Here is a 21849-nt window from a genome sequence, read left to right as displayed (position 1 = left end):
CACTATATCTATTTTGCAAGTACTTGGAGTTTTGTAGGTTTAAAAAGCAGTTTTTTACGGCTTTTGAGCTTTTTGCAGCTTTTAAGACTCGATATGCTCGTTTATAGTTATATCATAAACAATAACCACATCTTTTATTAAGAGTTCGTCAATTCCGTTTAATCCAACAACGCGTTACAAAAATATAAAGGTCAATTTTAAACAACTAAAAAGAGGATACAGCTGACATCGCAATCCCGTGTTAGTCGAGGTATTGCTTTCCCTTTTGTTCGAGGAAAGAGAAATCTCTGTACGTATTCACTCTGATTCAAGACCATTTTGTTAATGTTTGCTTGACTAGTGCACGGCCTCGTGTAGATACGAGGCTACAGGATTTTTTCATAGATTAAGTGTGAAGGGGGCTCGCTAGCTATTGGCTGGTGCAGTTGGCGAATCTAAATACATTTTCTCATGATTACGGGAAATGTAGTTTTGTACAGTTCAAAGTAACTGCTTTATCTATCAAGTGACACGAGATGATAGTTTTGTGAACGGTTTATTTCGGTTCATATCCCGTATAACGAGACAAAAACAAATAAAAATAGAATGACGCATGCGCACATACACGCTTCTATAACGCTATGACCAGTACTACTTGCGGGATTACGAGAATCACGTGATCAGGACCACGTGATGTCGACGATATACCATTTGAATTAACCGGTTTATTTACATTTCCAACGGAAGGTTACATCACAATTTCCTCTGTAAAATACAGATTGCTATTTCGTCTTGTTAAAATTATCCTCCCTTAGCGGTTAATTAGAGCACCTTTTTTATCTTCACATTGAACGGTTTTTGTAAATTAACACTAATTATACAATTTCATAAGAGAACGAATCGCTCAATAAATTATTTTGACCCTATACAGAGATAAATATCACTCTCACTCAAATGTAGTGTGGTTTCTAAAGCATGTCAAGTCTTGAAAAATGAATGCCATTTTTGGACGTACGACGGGAATAGAACATAACTATCTAGCTATACAGATTCAATGGTATTTTACACCGGGCAAAAGTGCCACTATTATATTTATTTTCTTTCGAAACGTTGAATATCTGAATGTATATATTATTTTCTCTCTCGCTCAAGGGGAGAACCCAACCCTTGAACTATACATTCGACTCGTTGTGGTGTTGTCAGCCAAAGTAAAATTAAACAGTAGTACAAACCCTTAGCAAGTAAGCGTTCAGTGTCTATGATCTACGGGTAAATCTAACCCAAGAAGTTAGCGTTGAGTAGGTTATCTTCGTTCACCACCTCGTGGCCATTGATAACTTCGATACACTTGTAATATACTTCCAAATATTTGTACACATCGAGGCATGATTGGTCGTGGAAAAAGAATTTAGTGCATTTAATCTCACACATCGTTGTTCCTTCGCATGTATCTTTTACTTTCGTGGTGAATAGTGGTGACGTTGGGCAGTATTTGTCGTATTTTAGGTTGCCGGTGTGTTCTGTGCAGAGGCCAAAGTTTCGTCGTCCCCAGAAGGCGGAGATAATGCTAATGTGTTTGTATTCGTTACATCGAAGCCAGGCTGTGTCTTCTTCACATTTGACGGTGCCGTTCTGTGGGAAGCAGAATAATTGGTATACTTAGAAAAACTAGACAAAACTAGAATTAACTTATACAAGTTTATGCATATATAGGATAATGCAAGTGGTTTGAATTAGTGGCCAAGGTGTCACACATTGCAACTGGCTGGCAGTGCAAGCAAAGAACTGAGCACCTTGGATCACAATTGGATTGTCTGCTAAACGAAATCCAATGTTGTTGAAATTTTCACGGTTGGTGAGACAAGAGTATATACTTACATATCTGATGGGAGTAGGGCCAGCGGGACCAGGAGGACCTGTCAGACCAGGTGGACCAGGAGGTCCAGGCATACCACTACCACCGGGCATACCAGCAGGACCGGGCATACCAGGAGCACCAGGCATACCATCAAAACCAGGCGGTCCCTGCAACCCAGGTGAACCAGGCATACCTGGTGGACCGGGCATACCGGGCATACCAGGGTCTCCTTTAAGACCCATGGGACCCATAGGACCTGGAGAACCGGACATACCATTTTGACCGGCAGTACCGGGGGGTCCTTGAAGACCCTTTAGAATGAAACCCAATGTGACATTCTGATCTTTGAGAAGTTTGTTCAACAGTGGTGGCACAGGCGACACTGGTAAGGAGGCCTGGAAAAGAACAAAAAAATGTGAGTCATTATACGAGTCATCATCTCAGCTATGCAACCGAAGACATAACTAACTGGCCAAAAAACACTTTGTCAACAGTTAAAGAATTCCTTACTACACTATGATAACAAAATATTCAAGGCAAGAAAGAAATATTTCGCAGGCTCAGTCATGCATACTATAAATTTCTTTGTTCTGCGATGTTTTCCTTTAAAGTGCTGGTCGATTTGTAAAAACAAAACTTAGATATCCATACGACATATAAATTTTACAAAAATATATTGAATATATACTTCGAAGAGCGTTAAGAGAAATTTAAAAAGAGGTTCCCGCTACATCCTGTTGTAAATAAATAAATAAAAATGGCGTCAGGTGAAGATGACATTAAGATGTGAATTTTTCTCGAGCGAAGAGAATATATTTGTACAATGATTTAATAAATTTTCAAGACCTAGAGAATTTTCCCGCTATGAATTATTTTTCACACACCAAAAACTACAAGACAATTTCTTAATTAAAGCTGTAGAAATAATGATATATTGATTAACAATATTCAAGGAATTCTTCATCTCTACAGACTGAGGATTTCCCTTTTTGCCTGAAAATATTTACCGTGTGATGAAGTAGGAGAAACAATGAGAAAACTATCGCCAAGAACATCTAATTGAATTCGAAACTCGTCCAATATCTTCAGTTATCCAAAACTCTAGTCCTATTTGAAATGTTATTGCCCGAACTGGGCAAACGTCGTAGATCGGTTTTCCCCAAAGTACGTTTATCGTCGTCTTTGGACCCCAGTTTTTCTACAAGTGATTTTTACATTCAATTTTGAAAACGGAGTTCTAGCATTTGGACCGTTTTTAGGTACGAAAAGAAACGATGTTCTTTCTTGGGAAAAAAATAAAATAATATCGACGAAGGTCTTAAATGATTAACAAGGGACGATGTGACTGGGCTTGTTCACTTCATCATCGCTGAGTTTGGTTAACAGCAGGTGCTAATGCCCGTATATGGAAGAAAGATCAAGTGTTAGTCGTTTGGCGACTGAAGTCATTCTTGCGATCAGAAATCTATTGTTTTTGGCGCCATTTACCAGCAAACCGTTAGAGGATTGTCAAAATTACTCGGTAACATGAACCACAGAGGAGAACTCAATAGCCTTCACATAATAATTATTTGAAGCCGATGAATCGGTTACAGTTCAGTTAACTGCGATTAGTTTTTGATGAATGGTCAAACAATCGATGTTTAATCGATCTTAACTGCAGCTTATTTTGCACCATAGAGTTAAAAAAAGGAGAAAGTCCCAAAAGGCATAATACAGCGCTTATAGACGGTCTTTCTTGCAGTGAACTTAAAAAACGACAAAAACGGTAGTAGTTGCTGATACCCCAAAAGTATTCAAGCATGACTTTTACCCATGCGAGAAAAATTTAAAAAAATATATAGAAAAAAAGGTATGATAAAGTGTTATACTCACCGAATAATGGAAAAGCACAAGGCCTATAAAAAGCGATATCCCCGGGCAGACGATCCTCATGACCTGAAAGAAAGCCCAAAGCTTTCAAAACACTTCTTTGACAAGTGGTTCATAGAATTGCCATTGTACCGTGACTACAAGCCACCAGTTGAATTGTTTATATATTAGACAAGCCAACTATTAAAACTTAATGTTCCTTCCCTCATGACCAAGCTATGTAGCGATAACGTCGTCTGTCAAGGACGGGTAAGGGCGCGCCCTGATTGGTCCAAACCTGATCACACAACAGGTGCCCATTGGTTGTTTGTAAATCTCCTTTGGATTGACCAATCAGCGTGCGAGGAGTTTTTTGTGGTGGATACGGTATTGCAATTTTTGTACCTATAGCTAAAGTGACTAGGAACAAACTAAAAAGTAAACTCTAATATGTTTGTTATTGATGTTTTCAAGGTGTCAACATCACTTCAAAACATAAACATCAAGAAAAATGATTCAAGTTCTAGACTAAAGTTGCTATCCTATTAACTTTATGCTTATTTTCTTGTAGTATTGTGTTCTCTCGCATGTTTTAATCAATTATGGGCGTAAATCCAACTTAGTGCTTCGGTTACCTCATGAACAACTACATGTCAAAACTAACCCCCTCCCCCTCCCACCATGCCCTATCTATGCCAAAATGCAACCCTAAAAATACTAGCTTGCAAGCATTCACACAAACACTTACTATAAGACTGTTCCAAAGATGACTTTAGAATTTTCAACGTTTCGATTCCTACGATGAGTAGCAAGGAAAGTTTGAAGTGAATTTGAAATTGCTGCGGGTGGCAACGGACCAATCAGCATGCGAACTTGACAATCAACGAAAATGACAACCGAAAAACTATCAGATTTTACAACGGACAGATTTTACACCTATGTACTTCCTATTTTGAAAGACAACCTGATATTTTACATGACAATTTGATTAAAACGAGCAAGCGTGCTTCGAGATCAAAAATCTTGCACGATCAATGACGTAAGATTTGCTTTAAAAAAATTTAGACAGTTTAAAATTGAAATTTGCAAATTCAATATAATTTGATATTGAATTCCCAATATTTTGTCTTAAGATTGCTTTCCATGAAGCTAAGCTCTATGCTTTTCTTTTTTTAGTTTAGAATAATATCAGCTGTTTAAACTAATTTGACGGGTAAGGAATATTTTGAATGATCTAATGTACAAAACTATATTTAGATTTTGTCTTAAAGGAATAAAATTAATTAAGATGATTATTGAAAACGAAAAAAACCAACTTAATTTCCATAAGTGTTCTTTTCGATAAGAATACGATGGAAACTAGTGGGCTACGGCGAGAGGAGTGATCGTGGAGTCAAAAGCACACACACCCACGGTATCATAAACAAGTTTTCTACTTACCAGAAATGCCATCCTTAAATTCATTTTAAAATGCTTTTGAATCTTATAATAAATAAGCCAGCAAATCCAGAGTGAGTAAATGGTGATTGCCAGTAGCAATAGAGGATATTTAGTATTCTGTATGCTTCCACACTTGGAAACACTGATATACCCAGATTAGAGTCAGACGTTTCAGGGAGGTTTTCTAGACCCTCTTGGTATGATGGAAGACTTCCCGATAGACCTCTAAGGCAGCTCAGCCTTCAGTTATAAGCTACGAAGCCAGACTCGTAACATATTCAAAATATCCCAAAGCAGACACTTTGATAACGAGTGCTAGAGTAAACTACGCTCGGTGTATGAACCCAGGAGCTCGAGCAGGACACCAAAGATCCTCCATTTTAAGAGTAATTTTCCAACATGGAAGTTTCCATTCAACTGTGGACTCTGGATTTACTGGCTTATACCTATAAAATCTCACCAACCTGTTTATTTTCGGCAAGCCTATCGTTTGCCCCAAGTCCCAATATGATAAACGCAAATTCGAATGGACCCTAGGATGATGCCTTAACGATCTCACCCTATAAAATCTAAACGCACTACGCATGCGCTATGGCAATGAAGGGCTGACGTGGAATTACCTGTGTTTGGGCGCGGGCACTTAGATTAAGATGAAATGACGTAATGTGGTGACCCTTGACACCCTCGCAGCCAATCAGAGCGCCGGGATCAAGGAAACAACAGGTTGTTTTTGTGTAAGTGTTCAATTAAAGAGGTTCTTCTACTGGCCCGTGTTTTGGTTTCCGAATGAACCTTTTGATTTTTGAACATTGCCCACTATTTCAAAACCTACGAACCATTTGAATCGTCCCACTTCGTATTTCATTCCTTAGAACTCACTTAAAAGCAAATACTTGCAATGATTTTAGAGTCGCTTCAACTTTTAGGAATTTGATGGAAATGTCTTTCAAGATTTGAAAAGTCTTACATCATAAGTCTAAATTAATGTCAACCAAATTGTCACCAGGACAATGCCCTAGATTAAGAGATGAAATCACGAACTGGTTCGAGCAACACCTTCCATCAAATGCCATCGAAAAGCATTAAGACTTTTACTATATAGAACCAAACGATCTTCCTTTAAAATACTCTGAATCTTTTTTTGTTAGTTGTGCTAGTTTTGAAATTAAAAAAAAAAGATCTTCTTAAGGAAGAGAAGTTGTTGTCAGTTATCACCTTCAAGGGTTTATGAAGTACACTTTGTCACCAATGTGCCTGATCCTTACTTCAAATCTTGTTCCTTAGTGACATTTGATCGCTATGGTCGATGGTTCGTTGTCAAAATAGTGACCTCTAAATCAAAGCTCAGCTCAGCCGTGCAATGTTCTTAGCAATGAAATGCTCTGTTTTGTACATTTGGGAACGCTTTTTGACAATACCCAATTTTTTATTTTATTTTCCTTGGTATTTTCTCTATTTGTCCAATTTATCTGAATATATACAAGCAATCTCATATATATTCAATGCATCTCTTCTATATATATATATACATGTATATACTAATCAGTTTAGTTTGCTAAGATACCTCGTCCATGATAAAATCAGTATGAACTTTTTTAAGTGTCCTTTTTTAATCAAAAATTCTAGTTGATATCAGCACGTGAAATATGCTAGTTCCGACTCTTATTTTCCGCCTTCTTTATTATTATTTTAGTTTTGTCAGTAAGCGTGCAAAAATTTATTTTTAACACATGCAAGTCTCAATATTTTGCTACTAAATATTTTCTACGTTGCCCTTGGATACGTCATAAACCAGTTCGCCTTGGAAACGCGACCTTTGACCCTTACAAGCTAAAGTTTTTGAAACTCAAACAAAATTTTGAAATGTTTATGCATTGCGCTCAACTTTAAATGGCTTTCAACATATCCTGGTATATGTACGAATTGATAGGAATTTACTTAGTAGTAAATATTATGGGCATAAGTGCAACAAATTTGTAACAGAATTTTAAGAAAATAAGTTTTGAAATAAAATGTTTCAGACATTTGTAGCATTGCGTATACATTTTTTCTGTCAATTTTAAAGAAAATTTGTCAACAATGCTCCCATTTCGAGTTCGCCTTTGCTCAGTCTTAGCCTCGATTGTGTACAAATGCCATTGTATAGTAAGGAATGTATGTACTACGGAACAATACGAGTTGATTAAAATGCCACTGGTTTTGGTAGAATAGCTGAATATTTTAACGGCACAAACGAGACTAAGGCTGAGCAAAAGAGGACTTGAAACAGGAGTCTTAACTTGTATAATAGTATAGAATGATAAAAATAAAACAGTTAACTATGATAACCGTTAGCGATATATTTTCTAAATACGATGGGTCTCACAAGTGAAAAACGATGTAAAACTATTGAAATACACTCATCTTTAACACTTAGCTGGCATGTTATCGGCAAAAGTGAGCATGCGTTCCTCGTAGTCAGCACGAAGGAATGTTTCCCATTAACTTGGTGCTGACCATGAGGAGCTAGGGCTCAGAGGGAAAAATGATTTCTGCGGCAGATCTCGACATAGTCATGGCAATGTGCCTACGAGTGGTGGACTATTCAATGCAATAATTATTTTTATCCTAAGGTCCTTGATAACTATATTTCCAGAATGGTAGATTGAATAAACTGATTGATTGATTGATTGAACTCGCGTTCGATTGAATGATCGCTCCGGTTTTGTTCTTTATGTATTTCAATCTTATATACATAGTTTCTTTTTAGCATAGCTTTTGGTGGTTATTAACGAATGAAAATGCGCGTACGATTCCACCAATCGTATATATACCTTATTTCAAACTATTTAACTTTTTTAGAAAATGAAATTGTAAAAAATATGTTTTAGATTTTAGATTTTACCTCGAAATCAAATATTGCCGGAGCTCGCGTGATAAACGTAGGTTTTTTTCTCATAAAGCTGACTTAAATAATGGACCATTCAATTTGAGCGTAATGTTCCCATTCCAGATAACGTGCCACGCGGGCATCGAGTAAGAAAGTACATTGATACTGATACAGCTACGAAGACAAAAGAGGCTTGAAATGGGAAAATGAGACGCGTACGCGTCCAAAAGATCTATTGTCCATTTGTCAAATGTCTTCTACGTATGCTATCATATTCAGTGAAATCCAATTCCTCTATATTACGATATCTTATCTTATATACCATGATAATTTCTCGAGTGAAACTTAAAGAAACTTAAACCGCGCGCTCAAAATGATCGCGCATTCTAGTTTGGTTTCTAAATTGTAATGACGATAATTTAATTTGTCATGTAAACCCTGGAGATGTTAGATATCTGCTCGGAAAACATGGAGTTCTGGGGTGCTTACGAAACTGGAAATTCCGGTTGGAAAACAAATGGTCAGTGTCATTCCAATTGGAAAATTCCGGAAAACTCGGTCTTCCAATTGAGGTAATACACTTTTCCCGCTCATTTTGGTTCTTCCGTAAGACGCGTGTACCATTTTTTGGTACCTTTTTTACCATTAGCAAACGAATTTCCAAGCAGATGGATTGGTTGAAATAGTAAGCACCCGCGATTAACCGTTCTTCCGTAAGACGCGTGTACCATCTTTTGGAAGAAAAAGTTTTCCCGCTCTTTTTTTACCATTAGCAAACAAATTTCCGAGCAGATGGATTGGTTGAAATGGTAAGCACCCGTGATTAACTTATGCGGATTGTAATTAGAAAACTAACAAACAGTTGCCATCAGAAATATTGCCATAAACCCCTTGCAGCATATTCCCAATGCAGCTCAATTTGAAGAACAAAACAATTCGTGGTTCCGACTCAGACAATGGCAAACCAATCACCATTGCACCCGTATCCCCAGTGGAATTAAAATCTTGTCCCACAATAGTCCCCTTCACAGTTCCCTGCGCCAACTTGAAAGGTAGCCGTGCCTTTGCATCGAAGCGAGACGAACAGTGAGCATGCAATGATAGAGACCTTTTTCAACACCCTGGACAATCATTCACATGTCTCTATCATTGCAAGCTCACCGTTCGTCTCGCTTCGATGCAAAGGCAAGGCTATACCTTTCAAGATGGCGCAGGGAACTGTGAAGGGGACTATTCAAACAATTACACAGTGTCTGTTTTTAAGGCCCCGTCCACACTATGCCGGATAAATTTGAATCCGAAACTTTCACTCCGAAACCGAAAAAAAAGTTTTCCGTCCACACACGAAAACGGAGAAAATGGTTCGCATCCACGCTAGTCCGATCAGAGGCGGCAAAAACGCTTCATTGCACATCTGACCATGGGCATCGAAGTTGAAATTGAGCCCGCAGTGAATTGTTAGCCTTCCCGCCAAGTTCCCATGACATTCATGACGTCATAGTATTCGAAAAGTTCCGAATACAAAATGTTCTCCGTCCACACTAATACGGCTAGCCGGCGTTTTCAAATTGTTCTACTCTGGAGAACGTATTCAAAAAGTTCCGTTTTCGGTGAAATATTGTTCCGGATTCGCCCGGAGTAGTGTGGACGGTAGGCCTAACCGAATAAATAAAGTTGCCGATTCAAATTTATCCGGTATAGTGCGGACAGGGCCGGCATACTGCGGACAAGTCTCACACTTACAAAGACCGTCGGGGATTGAGCAATCAAGTCGCCACCCCTCCCCTCCCCCTCACATTGTATTAATCACGAGAGTTATAATTTTTTCCGAATTTTGATAATTGATTTCTATGGTATCAAGTTTTAGCTTTTCATTATCAGTACTTTGAAAACTTACTAATAAAAATTAAAATAAAGAGTATCACTACATCTGAAATACCTTACTTTACAGCTGACTTCAAATTTTAAACTTTTTAAAATCAGTCGATTCCGCGAAGTTTACTGACATTCCATTTCATCTAAGAATATTGTGAAAGTATACTATCAGGAGAAGATCGAAGATTGTATGAGTTTTAACTTTGATTTCGCGTAAAAGATTTGAAAACCCGAAAAACATAGCTGCTAGCAAATTGCTCATCTCTGATTGGCTAATTCCAATTCAGAATTTTTTCCCTCTCTGTGAATACGCCATTGAACTAAAGGATAAGGAACTTCATTGGCATGTCTCTATAATTAACTAGTCTTGATTTAAAAACTCTAAAGTACAAATTATTATCATAAAATAATGATTTGCAATGAAAATAAAAAAGTTTTTCAATATAGAAAACGTTTTCTAAGTCGTACTAAAGAATCTGTAGTCTAAAAGGATTATAGATTTTATTGAAATGGATGAAATGTATCTTGAATGTTTAGTTTTGAGTCAACAAGTCAGTTTTAAAAAATTTACACGTTTTTTAAAATTTTTACTCCAACAAAGGACTAACGTCCGAAACGTCAGTGTTGTTACAAAATCTTTTTACATGCACGGTGTTCAAGTTTCCTTCTTATTCACTTGTGAGTAAAGTTTTTGTTCAGACACTTCAAAAAGTTTTTTTGAGAACAAAGTGTGAGGGTCTGAGTCAATAAAACGTTGAATTCAGAGGAAAAATTCGTTGAAATTTTGATTGAAAAGTAACGAAGATCCACTAGTTGAATGTCGCCACCATCCTGATGAAAAACATCGATACAAAGACACCTATTAAGTGTTTCGATTCTGATTGAGTTCTGCTGGTGACACGCTGGTATGTTACACTTGATGGCACAAGCTCTATCAAGTTATTAATCAAATTACCAGGAGACTAAAGGCACTTTTGGCCAGAAATGTGAAGTACATCTTCTTAAAAATTGAATAAAGTCTATTGTCATTGAAACATATGAATACAAATTCTATAAATACCAGAAAATATTGACAGCTTTGATAACAAAGGTCTGGCGAAACTGAACACAAGTTGATATGAAGTTTACCATATTTTTCTTGATTCATTAATTCGGTTTTATCCTTAACATATATTTCTGGTTAGAAAACGTTTTCCAATTTTTCAAATTATTGAATGAAAATTTGCTGCAATTGCCTTTCAATAAGGACGCGCGCTCCTACAAAGATCTGAATATTTCCCGCCCAAAACAGGGTCAGACGTCAAAGGCATTATAGGTTACTACGTGTACCAACATAAGATCTAATAATTTAATTTAATTCTAGTATTTTACTCACGTTTTGAAGATTCTGGCAATTGGCTTCTCGACTCTATATTCCACGTCTGGCATAAGATGACATTTCTCCAGAGGAATTCCTTGTAAATATAAAACTACCGAAAATTTGGGCCTGAATTACTGACTCTCAGAGCCCCCTTGCTGACTGCTCAGAACAAGTCTTTTGTTCTAAGATCTCGGCGCTATTCAAGTTATTTTACCCGTGATCCATTGCACGCGCCACCTGTTGAACTCAAAAACGAAAACAAAATGCAGTGATTTGATTGGCAGATTTGACATGTTGGTATTTAATTAGCTTGGATAGGTGAATAATTTAGCTCTGGTTTTGAAAGCCGCATTTGATACGTGAGATCGAATCAAAGCAACTCGTTAAACAACGAGTAACCTTATAACATAATATAAGGCTTGAATTTCAAATACTATTGAAATATCAAGTAACATTTTCTTACATCTTTTTTATTGGAAAAAATCGCTGCTTTTTACAAATATCAATATCGAAAATCTGTCAGCCCTGTTGATTATTTACACACGCTTTAAAAGGTCACTTGACAAATCTTGACAAATGACTAAACGGTTGAAAAGATGCTACCAAAAAGATCAATGAATGTTTAGTCCAGGCAAACCCTTAAGAGTGGATTTTTCTGAAAAGAAAATCCTTAACTTCTATTTCATTTAACTATGATTTTGTAAAGTAAAAAAAAAAAAAAAAAAAAAAAAAAAAAAAGAAAAGAAAAGAAAAGTTGTTATATTATGAAAGAAAGAAGTTCCAAAGTAAGTATGAATCAGAGAGAATTTTCCCGCCACGATTCGCTTTTGATTTTACGCATGCGCAACCAATTCCTTCACCCATTTCTTTAAACATGAGTTAAAAGTTCATCTACAGTCCAACTAACACACAACTGAAAATAATTTACTGTGACCCTGTGACACAGATGAGTATTATATTAATTCATTGTACTTTTTCGAGTCATTTTGAAGTGAAATTGCGAAAGACAATAGACCATAATGCTTCGCAAAAACCATCCCTTTTTTCCTACAATTTAAAATTGAATAGTCTTGCGAATTTCTTTAACTGGTGACCCTCATTTCGAATATCGGTACTGATAGTCCTTTTCTGAGACAAGAGGTCCAGTTTTAGACTCAAAAAAGGTGCCGACCCAATAGGCAAGAAAGTGTACCAATTAGGGATTTGATGTTCGGCAATTGAGTGGGTCGAACTTGGGCAAGTGTCTTAATGGACACACCTTTTGATCGATACGTAACACTCGGTTAAAGATTTGGTGCAAAGGGTTTAAGGTTCATAACCACGATGAACAAAGTATGAAGCTCTTTATGCCAGCAAATCAGGACAGGGACGGCGGAACCGGGGGGGGGGGGGGGGGGGGCTGGGGGGACTTTAGGCCCCCCCCACTTTTTGTGAAATTCTCCGCCGTCCCTGCAGGAGTGTACTTCAATGCAGAAGAAGGCTGATCAACAAGAGAGATTGCATGAAAACAGGATAAAACTGCGAGATACCCTCTTCTGGTAAAATCATTCTTTTGCCGGATGAGTGCCCAAGTTCCATTTATCAGTAAAAGCAATCTGTATGCAAGAGCATCTAGCATCTCCGGTTGATTTAAATGATGATTATTCCGAATGATGGGTGGAGAGAAAAAATGCAAAAAAATATTTGCTACCAACAAAAACAATCTGTGTGCATCTAACGTTTTTGACTAATCCAAATTGAATGAAACAGCCCGATGTTGAAGCGATTTTAAGCAATTGTCTTCTGTTAGGAAGGACCAATTTTGCATTTGTTGGTGCATAAGTTTCCTTAGTAAACCAGAACATTTAGCATATCAGGTTGATTTTATGGATGCTATGAACCTAGTTTCTCACTAAGAAATCCATATAGTCATCTGGCATCTCTAGTATTCGTACGGGTTGATAAAATGCGATAAAGCCACCTGATACGGACAAATTAGTCTTCTGTCGGTTTTTTGTAATTAGAATAACACAAGTAATTTTAGTGGAAAAAATTCAACAAGTGCACTAGGCACCTACTATCTTTGGTACAGGTTCGCCCCATGTAAGGGAATCCGTACTTATGGTGGATTCCGGATTCCAAGCGCTGGATTCTGGATTCCGAGACTTTGGATTACGGATTCCAAGGGTCTGGATTCCGGATTCCAAAACTTTTGTATTGCGGATTCCGGATTCCATATCGTTAATTTTCAGATACTTTCTCTGAAAACTATATTTGACATACTTGCCAGTATAAGTAGAATCGTCTATCAATTAAATCAGCATCTGATGACAGATTCTTGGTAGAGATTTTGCACAGTGGGGGAGGGGCTACATCGGTTCAGTCTAGGTCGAGGCGATAGCATTTGAGTGTATACTTTGAATTTCAAAGTAGCGGATTCCGGATTCCATTATAACTGGATTCCGGATTCCAAGGCCTGGATTCCGGATTCCAAAGCCTAAAATTTCGTGGATTCCGCATTCCGGATTCCCTTACATGGGGCGAACAGGTTGATAGATGTCGGATGGAAACAACTAAATGATCGTATTAAAATTGCTAAACATAATCTTCTGTTATTATTAACATTGCTTGTAAGAATGTTAATTCTTCAGTAAGCTTGCCATGGGTGATGATTCGACTATGAATCTCCAGCCCACCTATGACAAAACATTATTAAAAAAATCATCACGCATCACAACATCAAGTATGTTTGGTGCGATTAAACTACGGGCCAACTCAAAAAATCCAAAGATCACGGAAATAATAAGTAAAGGGAGGGAGCCATTAATTTCAAAATTTTTAGACTTGCAACATCTTCCAACACGGCGCAATTGATAAGAAATGTTGTCCAATCCTGGACTTAAATAGACCCTAATGTCTTCACCATGGAGATGGTCCGATGTATTTGTAATCATGTGAATGGATGGACATTGCTCGATAAAGTCAAAAAGCAAAATAATTTAGCCACCTACATATTCGGGAAATTTGACGAAAGTAAATGAGAAATCTCTAATTGCGGGATATATAAATTCCGATATCGTGGACGGTCGAGCTTACGTGACTAGAGAGCGAAAGTTTACTGGAAAAGACCTTACTAAATTCGGATGAATGACCAAAACACACAATGTTGCAGGTCGATAATTAATGTGATTTGATAAAATACAGTAAATGAATGAAAACCCCATCAAAAAAGTCCCACATCGACTTGTAAATAAAAATATTTTTACTACATTTTAGTTATATTATAAAAAAGTATTGAATATGGAAGTTGCAACAAAAAGATATTACTGGTAATCAAAGTAATAACAGACAACAACAGAGAATGCAATTTTACGATTAGAGAAGCTGTGTTTGCATGTGGTGTGGCAGTATCTAGACAGGAAATAACAATAGTGTCGGACTGCAGCTGTGCGGCTATCTCATCATGACCTTGTACACATGGTGTTAAGATCATTACAGTCACAAATTGACTTGAAGAGAATCCAAAACGACACCTTTGATGGCAGACATCTTGGTCCACCTGCTTTTGCTTACAAGGCATAACTGTCATAACTTTTAATTCCTTCGTGCAGGTTGATGGCGTCGTCATAGTAACCTTGAACTCTCTCGTGCAGGTTAATGGTATTGTCATAGTAACCAAAATAGATCATGTTTAATGAATCAGAGAATCAGAATTAGAGCTTTAGATTAAAATGCAATCGAATCTTTATGAGATGCAATAGACTTTAGTAAGTGCCATTTATCACCATTTCTAGAAATTCCCGCCTTTTTAATTTCCCGGATGTGTATCTAATTAATATGGTATACACACGCCTGGCCAACTCCCACTTGCTCCAAACAACGTTGTCTACTTTATTACACCTGATTACAATTTACATACATATTTTTTTTCTTTTAAAACCAAACAAAGTTATGAAAGTGAAATCTCCCCTTTTCTCGAAAATAGCAAGAAAAAAGAAGACAGACACATATTGTTGTGGAAAAAGGGCGGGGAAATTAAGGCGGACGCGCGCGTGCCTGCAGCTGACCTTGGGTGATGTCAAAATAAATTCTATTAACATGATTATGTGAAAATTGTGTTTGGAAATATTATTATGCATATTGTAAATTATAACAATTTAATATTTGAGACTGCAAGGGATCGAAAGAGTCGCGTCGTGATCCCCACGAAGGCAATACAATAAACAAGATGCAATGCAGCAGCAACGAAAAAATGAGCCCCTGAGTCTGATGGTCTTTTAATAGTGGGTTGAATTCCTAGGATGCACACGAACATCTCGGATGATTATTTCTATAAAACGAAGTAAGATTCCCGATACAATAAAGAGTTGCGTCGATAAGTGACACAGTCAAGAGGATTTAACAAGAAAACTTACTCGTTTACGAGTTTAAAATCAGTAAGCGTGCAGTTGTTCATATCCTTGACCGGACCACTGACAAATTACTAGGGATTAGGTTGCCTGAATAAACCCGTTCATTGGATCGTAAAATCATGATGAAGCTCCTGCACAACAACCTTTGCAGCTTGGATATCACATTCGGTTGTAAAGTTGTGTGTTTGGAGCAAAAAAGTAGCAAAAATGTTTGGTACTATTTTTAGTTTTATCGCGCACACATGAAAGGAAAATGAAAGGCCAGGCCCAATTCATTTTGATCTTTAATCAAAAGTATAATTCATATTGTTTCGTAGTTTCGCAAAGAAGCTTTAAAAAGCCTTAAATGTGGGACTTTATTTAAGGGTTGATGGACTTGTTTGGAATTACCCTATAGTTTTATATTAGTTGGTCATCTTGATTGACCCAAAAAGTGGTCAAGATGAACTCAATATCTGCACTCTGCTGCAACCAACCAAGTGCACTGGAAAAAACAAACCAAAGCAACAAACCACTACAAACCCACTCAATCAAAACCCTATATGACAGCCCTTTCCAGACACAAATACTAGCAGTTATACAATAGAAGGCAGGGATATATTGACATTTATTGTCTAAAACCATCAGGTTGTTGTATTTAGAATTTACACAGAGTACAAGCATAACCTGCTAGTTTATGACAGAACCAATCAGGTGTATCCATAACAAATGGGCCGTCGGGCTTGTGAAAACCTCCATCAGATCACAGACGAGTAATGCTGTCGCTCTGACAGGACAAAAACAACGACAATCCACAAAAACACCAAGAAACTCACTTATAAGGTAAGAATTTTTGTCAAGAGGAAAAAGTGGGTCCTTATTGTACTGGTTTATTTTGCAATGAAATGTTTGAGGACGAATGGGAATGAATGAAATTTATCAATCGGGGTCAATGAAATTGGTAAGGCTTTTGGGAAGTCGGGCTGTGATTGGTCGTCAGGTGCGAAATCGAGTTGATCCTGTGAGGGTAGGTGACTCTCACCGGGTCTCCACAAGAGGTGATCTTTATTATTAAATAGCAATCCACTTATATCAATATTACCTAAGAGTCGTTTTGGGTCATGGCTTACTCATTGTTTGCTTTCACGGTCAATTGCATCACGGGCTGTGATTGGTCGAGCCAGACATAAACAGGCTAAGCTTACATTACGTCATATAAAATAAAATTTGATCCCTTGTAATGCCACGTCAAGCACATAAACGTGGTTGGCTCTTTTCACGGCGCCGACTCAGTACCAACCCAACGCCAATATTGAAACATTTGTGCTAGGATCCCTGGTCATACCGCCTTACTGAATTTAAAACAGTGACAACCAGGACCAAGGAGTTGTCACAGGTTGGTTGCTAATGTTCTACATAATAATTTTGCCATAACTTTAGTGGATATTATCAAGGAATTTGTTGGACAGCATCTCGGAAGCAAAAGTCACGGTAAATGCTTTCTAATTGTTGGAGTTTTGTCCATCGGGAAAAATATGGCGTAACGTTGGCTGGTGACACAATCATTGTTGTCGAGTTATGTCGTATTTTCACCAAGTAAATGAACGTCTAAGAAAGGATTCATCGTATGAACGAAGAGAGTTTCTTTGGACGTTTGTGTACTTGGAATTCCTTGGGTAATTCCTCAAAAATAGAAGTTAATTGTTCGACAAGGGTGTTTTGATTTAATTTTGAAGAGTGACGACATTTGCTATCTTAGGGCAACAAAAACGACAGAGATAGTTTTATATCAAAGTCTTCTGACTTACACAAGTCATTGTCCTTAACAATTCTTCTTTTATTTGTGATTCCTAAACCGTAAGTTCATAATTATAACCTTGTTTCACTACAATTCACGAGAAATATTTACTTCCTTATAAACGTTGCTCGAGTTTCTAATTCTTCAACTGTCTTAGCGTTTCTGACATTTGAATTTCGTGACCATAAGTTTTTAACAAAGAAATATTCTACAAACGTGAATTCAAAACGATATAGTTTAATTCCTAGCAGTTTTTTTAAATGTTTGTAATATTCTTTAGACAAAGAACTCTGGATTCCACTTCGTTCCTAACCATTCTTGCGTGAAGTACGAAACTATTCCAGATATCCTTGAGCAATGTCTATCATCTAACTTATTTTATATATTTTACAATACATTTAGTTATATTCTACTTAGATGATAGGATTTTTAGGATATTGTAGGAAATTTTGATTGGGATATTTTGCTGGTCAGGTGGTCATTCCTTAGGAATAATTAATAAGGTGAACCAAATTGTGCCAATGATGTATATATGCTGATATTTCTCATTCTGTTCTCTACTGATAGGGCATGGGGCAGTTAGGGGGCTACAAAAGCCTTCTAGCTTTTTGTATAGGATTTATAATCCTAGAATGTACGGTAAGTAGAAATATAAAAGTTTATTTTGTCCTTCTTTTGCTTGACTTTGTTATGTTTAATTAATAACTGCAAGTTCTGGTGATTTTGACATGAACAAGTGAGCGTATAGTTTATCTCGTACGCTTCATGGATTCTCTTTTTGGAAGCATTTCCATTGTTACTGGAAAAACCGGGATTGAAAAAACATTTAAATTTGAAATATATTCTAAATATTTCGTCCCTCACATGCGGCTTGAGTTTGGGATAATTCTCCTGCAGGATTTGACATCGAGTAGCCATTTTTTCAACGAAAGTAGTTTTTCGATCATTTTAAACCTTTTTAAAAAGAGCAAATAAATTCTACATGGTTTGCTTGAGTAGATTTTTTAGCGAAAGAAAATAGTAAGGTTTCATTTATGTCAAAAGCAACTTCAAACATTTTGACCAAAGAAAGCTGAAATGTTTTAGTTTATCAACCATCTTGTTTTCAATTTCCCATTATTCGAATTTTTGATTTTTTCCCGTATTTTCGGTTCCTTTTTCTCCAATTTTTCATTAAAATTTATTTAGAGTTTGGATTTAAAAGATTTCTTATAAAAAAAATTGGTTATCGTGGGAAAATTTAGAGGGTTTTTAGGGGCAAAACTATCGGTGCATAGTAACCCCCTGACGTCAACAATCCAACAGGTATTACCAGTACTACACACCAGTCTCATTCTTGTCGCCTTTGACAAGAAACACACCACAAGCTGAAAACAACGAATATTACCATTGATCTTTATTCCACCAGCAACAGAAATGCGAGATCTTTCGAAAATTTATGAACAAACTTTAAACTTTTATATCTATGTCAAATTCTGTCTTCTCGCATGAACTTGGTGTTTGCTGTTGCGTTCTGATGTTCACAGACCATGAAAAAGTCGAGATAGTGTCAAAAGCGAGCATCGCTTGTGACAAAAATTCTTAGAAATTTTTTTTAAAGTTTGTTTATTATTAACAAAAATATATTAATTCCTATCAAAAAGAGAGTTGGATCATAAAGAAATCATAACGAAAACGGGTTACGAAAATATTTTCCACTTGCCGTGGTCCAATAAAGTAATGAATCGTTATATTATAATTAAGTTATATTATATAACTACGGCAAAAAAAAAAAAAAAAAAGAATTTGTATAAGATATAATATTAAGATATTATTATCTAATAATTAATCATGAAATTATAACCTGATGTTATGGGTGTGTGTATGAGAAATCAGTGTTTGATTGAATAAATGGAGAAATGGGAAAACTTAAATCAAGACAACAAATCTGATCTTTGATCACAAATCCTATTTATACGAAAATATCTTATAATGGAGGGCATGTGGCAAGTATTTTTGTTGAAAGAAAATGTATGTGGTAATCATTCAATGATGCGAATGGTATTTTTTGTGTCCACACTATGAAGATGATTTGAGCGAAATGCGAAATGGCCTATTCTGTTAGTTAAAAATTAAGTTTTTCGTTTTTCAGTGTTCACAAAGAATCTTACCGGATTGGCCTAAGATCGGCGACAGGATCACACAACCCTTCCTCGATCAATTAATGGTCAGCCAGCTTCTCGAGCAAAATCTAACCTTGGGGTTCTTCCTTAAAGGCCTTAATGGTCCTCCTGGTCCCCCAGGTGCTCCCGGACCTCCAGGAGAACCCGGTCCAGCAGGTATTGCCGGTCCACCTGGTCCTCCAGGACATGTAGGAGAAGATGGTGCCCCAGGTGCTCCCGGTGCTCCAGGACCTCCAGGTTCTCCTGGTGCTCCTGGTCTTCCTGGTGAAAAGGGAGATCCTGGTGAGATGGGTGCCCCTGGTGCTGCCGGTCTACCCGGTGCTCCTGGTCTACCCGGTCCTCCAGGTCCAATGGGTCCTCGTGGTCCAGAACCTATTATGCCGGTAAGCAGACTCACAATTTTAAGCCTTTGTTCCTTCAGATATCAAGAAAAAAAGAATGCCCAACTAACTCTGTGAATACTCTTCGTTTCCAGAACTTCACAGTTATCTGCGAAGGTGAAAAAGGATGGTTGCAGTGCAAACAATACGAGCTTATCAAGATTACGAAATCTTTCTGGGGTCGTGATGATCACGTGACATGTCCCAAAGTCCCGGCTGGCCTTGCAATCGACAGACTCTGCGAAACAAGTAGCGACAACACTTTACAAAAGATCAACGGCCAATGTAAGAACGAACAAGCTTGCGAAGTGGTTGCCTCCAATATCTTCTTCGACGACAATACGTGTGGCAACGTCTACAAGTATTTAAAGGTTTGGTACGAGTGTATTCCGGACGAAGCGAACGCAGTTGACGTATTGAAGGAAGGTGGAAAGCGACGACGAAGGAAGAGAAAGCGTGCGACAAAGGACAAACGATCCGCAAAGGAATAAGAATAAAGACTTTAGTTCAACTGATGAATTCTAGTCGATTTAAGACGCACTCTCAGTTTTTGGGTTTGCAATTTACAATTCCATCAGTAGCGCTTACTTGTTGAGCACCTTAAAGTGTACTGCATTCACGGACTGCGTGAAGCTGAATTTACACTTTGTCAATATGTATGTATATTGGAATTTTCACTTTAATTTGATACGAATGTATTGATCAATACTCTAAGTATTTAGTAAAAAACCCCAGGTCATAGGGGAAACCTGATTTAGCCGCGTTTTCTGATAGCGAGTGTGTGCGATAGGAATTATCACAAATCATGATTAGTTTTCTTAAACACTATAAAATACTAACGGGAGGAGCAGACGATAACATGTATAGACAATTCTTACCAATGTATTTTGGAGTGTCGGTGAGTTTGTGCTGAAATAAAAATAACGTTAATTAAGTTACATATACACTTGTCTCTTTGTTAGGAGGGAACGAGAATGTGAATGCGCGCTGGCTTCCGAGCCGGATCAGTGTAGCTCTAGGTGTAAGGGTAAATGGGTGCGTTGGTATATCAATACGTTTTTAAGTTTCACCTGTAATAACGCTTGTAATAAGACCGAGAAAAATAACTTTAGTAAACTTAAAACTTCATCTCGAAGTTCATTGTGTCCACTACTGATTTCATGGTATATTCAGTCGAACAAAAAAAGTTCTCCTATTTCTCTAACGATTGTTTCATAAGGTGGTGTTATGGGTAGTACCGCAGGGTGTATATGTATTGGTGGCCGAGACTCTTGCGCAACGTCCCCCAAGGATGCTTCAATTCAACTTCCAATTTCGATCCCAGAGTCCTCAGGCTTTTTGGTCAGCGGGCTCGCGCCGGTTAAGACTATTGGCACAAATCTGAAAAGGAAGAATGGGTCGAGTTAGGTGGCCATAAGGATTCTGGGATAATTTGAAATGGAATGAGATTTCTTACGCCACTCTCCTCTGTAGACCAGAAAGACTTGAATTTCCTAACAAATCACCGTCCACAAGGTCCTACTATCACTGACAAAATCAGCTATAGACCTCACACAAGCCATGATGATTGCAAAGTCAGTAAAGAAGGAAGTATGACTAAGTTCTCAGTAAGCGACGAAAATTTTCTGACATAAGTGTAGGATGTTCTTGTTATGCTCTTGTAAAGTTGGATGCATGATGTTGAACGTAATCGGGAAATTGTAATAAGGGACTGAAAGACAAAAATTTACAAGCATTTAAAATTTTGCTCTGTTTCCCATCCAAATCCTTCTGGTTTCAAAATGCTGTGACTATTTCCGGCATTCATGCCAGAACGTTAAGCATTTGCTCTATTACCAATGTTAGCGTTAGCATTCAAATAGTGGTAGGTTGTTATTACTTCACTCATAGAACAAAGTGAATACACG

The 21849-nt window shown here is 37.4% G+C and overlaps 2 protein-coding genes across 8 annotated transcripts; one reads left to right on the top strand and one right to left on the bottom strand.

The window, feature by feature from the left end:
• Window positions 1–519: 519 nt before the first annotated feature.
• Window positions 520–11406, bottom strand: LOC116299674 (uncharacterized). Of its 3 annotated transcripts, none has more exons than XM_031708384.1 (4): window positions 11248–11406; window positions 3713–3775; window positions 1858–2232; window positions 520–1611 (listed from the first exon to the last, which is right to left on the bottom strand). In XM_031708384.1, the coding sequence occupies exons 2-4, from the start codon at window positions 3770–3772 to the stop codon at window positions 1255–1257; spliced, it is 792 nt and encodes a 263-aa protein (XP_031564244.1). In that variant the 5' UTR covers window positions 3773–3775; window positions 11248–11406; the 3' UTR covers window positions 520–1254. The 3 variants fall into 3 exon arrangements, with proteins under 3 accessions (XP_031564244.1, XP_031564242.1, XP_031564245.2); XM_031708382.1 differs by lacking the exon at window positions 11248–11406 and adding an exon at window positions 5593–5728; XM_031708385.2 differs by lacking the exons at window positions 3713–3775; window positions 11248–11406 and adding an exon at window positions 2845–3141.
• Window positions 11407–16342: 4936 nt separating this feature from the next.
• LOC116299669 (uncharacterized) lies at window positions 16343–20880 on the top strand. Of its 5 annotated transcripts, none has more exons than XM_031708376.2 (4): window positions 16343–16445; window positions 17968–18039; window positions 19532–19945; window positions 20038–20880. In XM_031708376.2, the coding sequence occupies exons 2-4, from the start codon at window positions 17971–17973 to the stop codon at window positions 20431–20433; spliced, it is 879 nt and encodes a 292-aa protein (XP_031564236.2). In that variant the 5' UTR covers window positions 16343–16445; window positions 17968–17970; the 3' UTR covers window positions 20434–20880. The 5 variants fall into 5 exon arrangements, with proteins under 5 accessions (XP_031564236.2, XP_031564233.2, XP_031564235.2 ...); XM_031708373.2 differs by lacking the exon at window positions 16343–16445 and adding an exon at window positions 16857–16998; XM_031708375.2 differs by lacking the exon at window positions 16343–16445 and adding an exon at window positions 16884–16998 and having other exon boundaries at window positions 17964–18039.
• Window positions 20881–21849: the final 969 nt, after the last annotated feature.

Source organism: Actinia tenebrosa, unplaced genomic scaffold (assembly GCF_029948245.1).
Source record: "Actinia tenebrosa isolate PJP-AT-01 unplaced genomic scaffold, QUT_ActTen_1.0 PGA_scaffold2__45_contigs__length_23673736, whole genome shotgun sequence".
Lineage (NCBI taxonomy): Eukaryota > Metazoa > Cnidaria > Anthozoa > Actiniaria > Actiniidae > Actinia > Actinia tenebrosa.
Note: the sequence above shows the minus strand (reverse complement) of the source record. Positions and strands in the feature narration are given on the sequence as shown.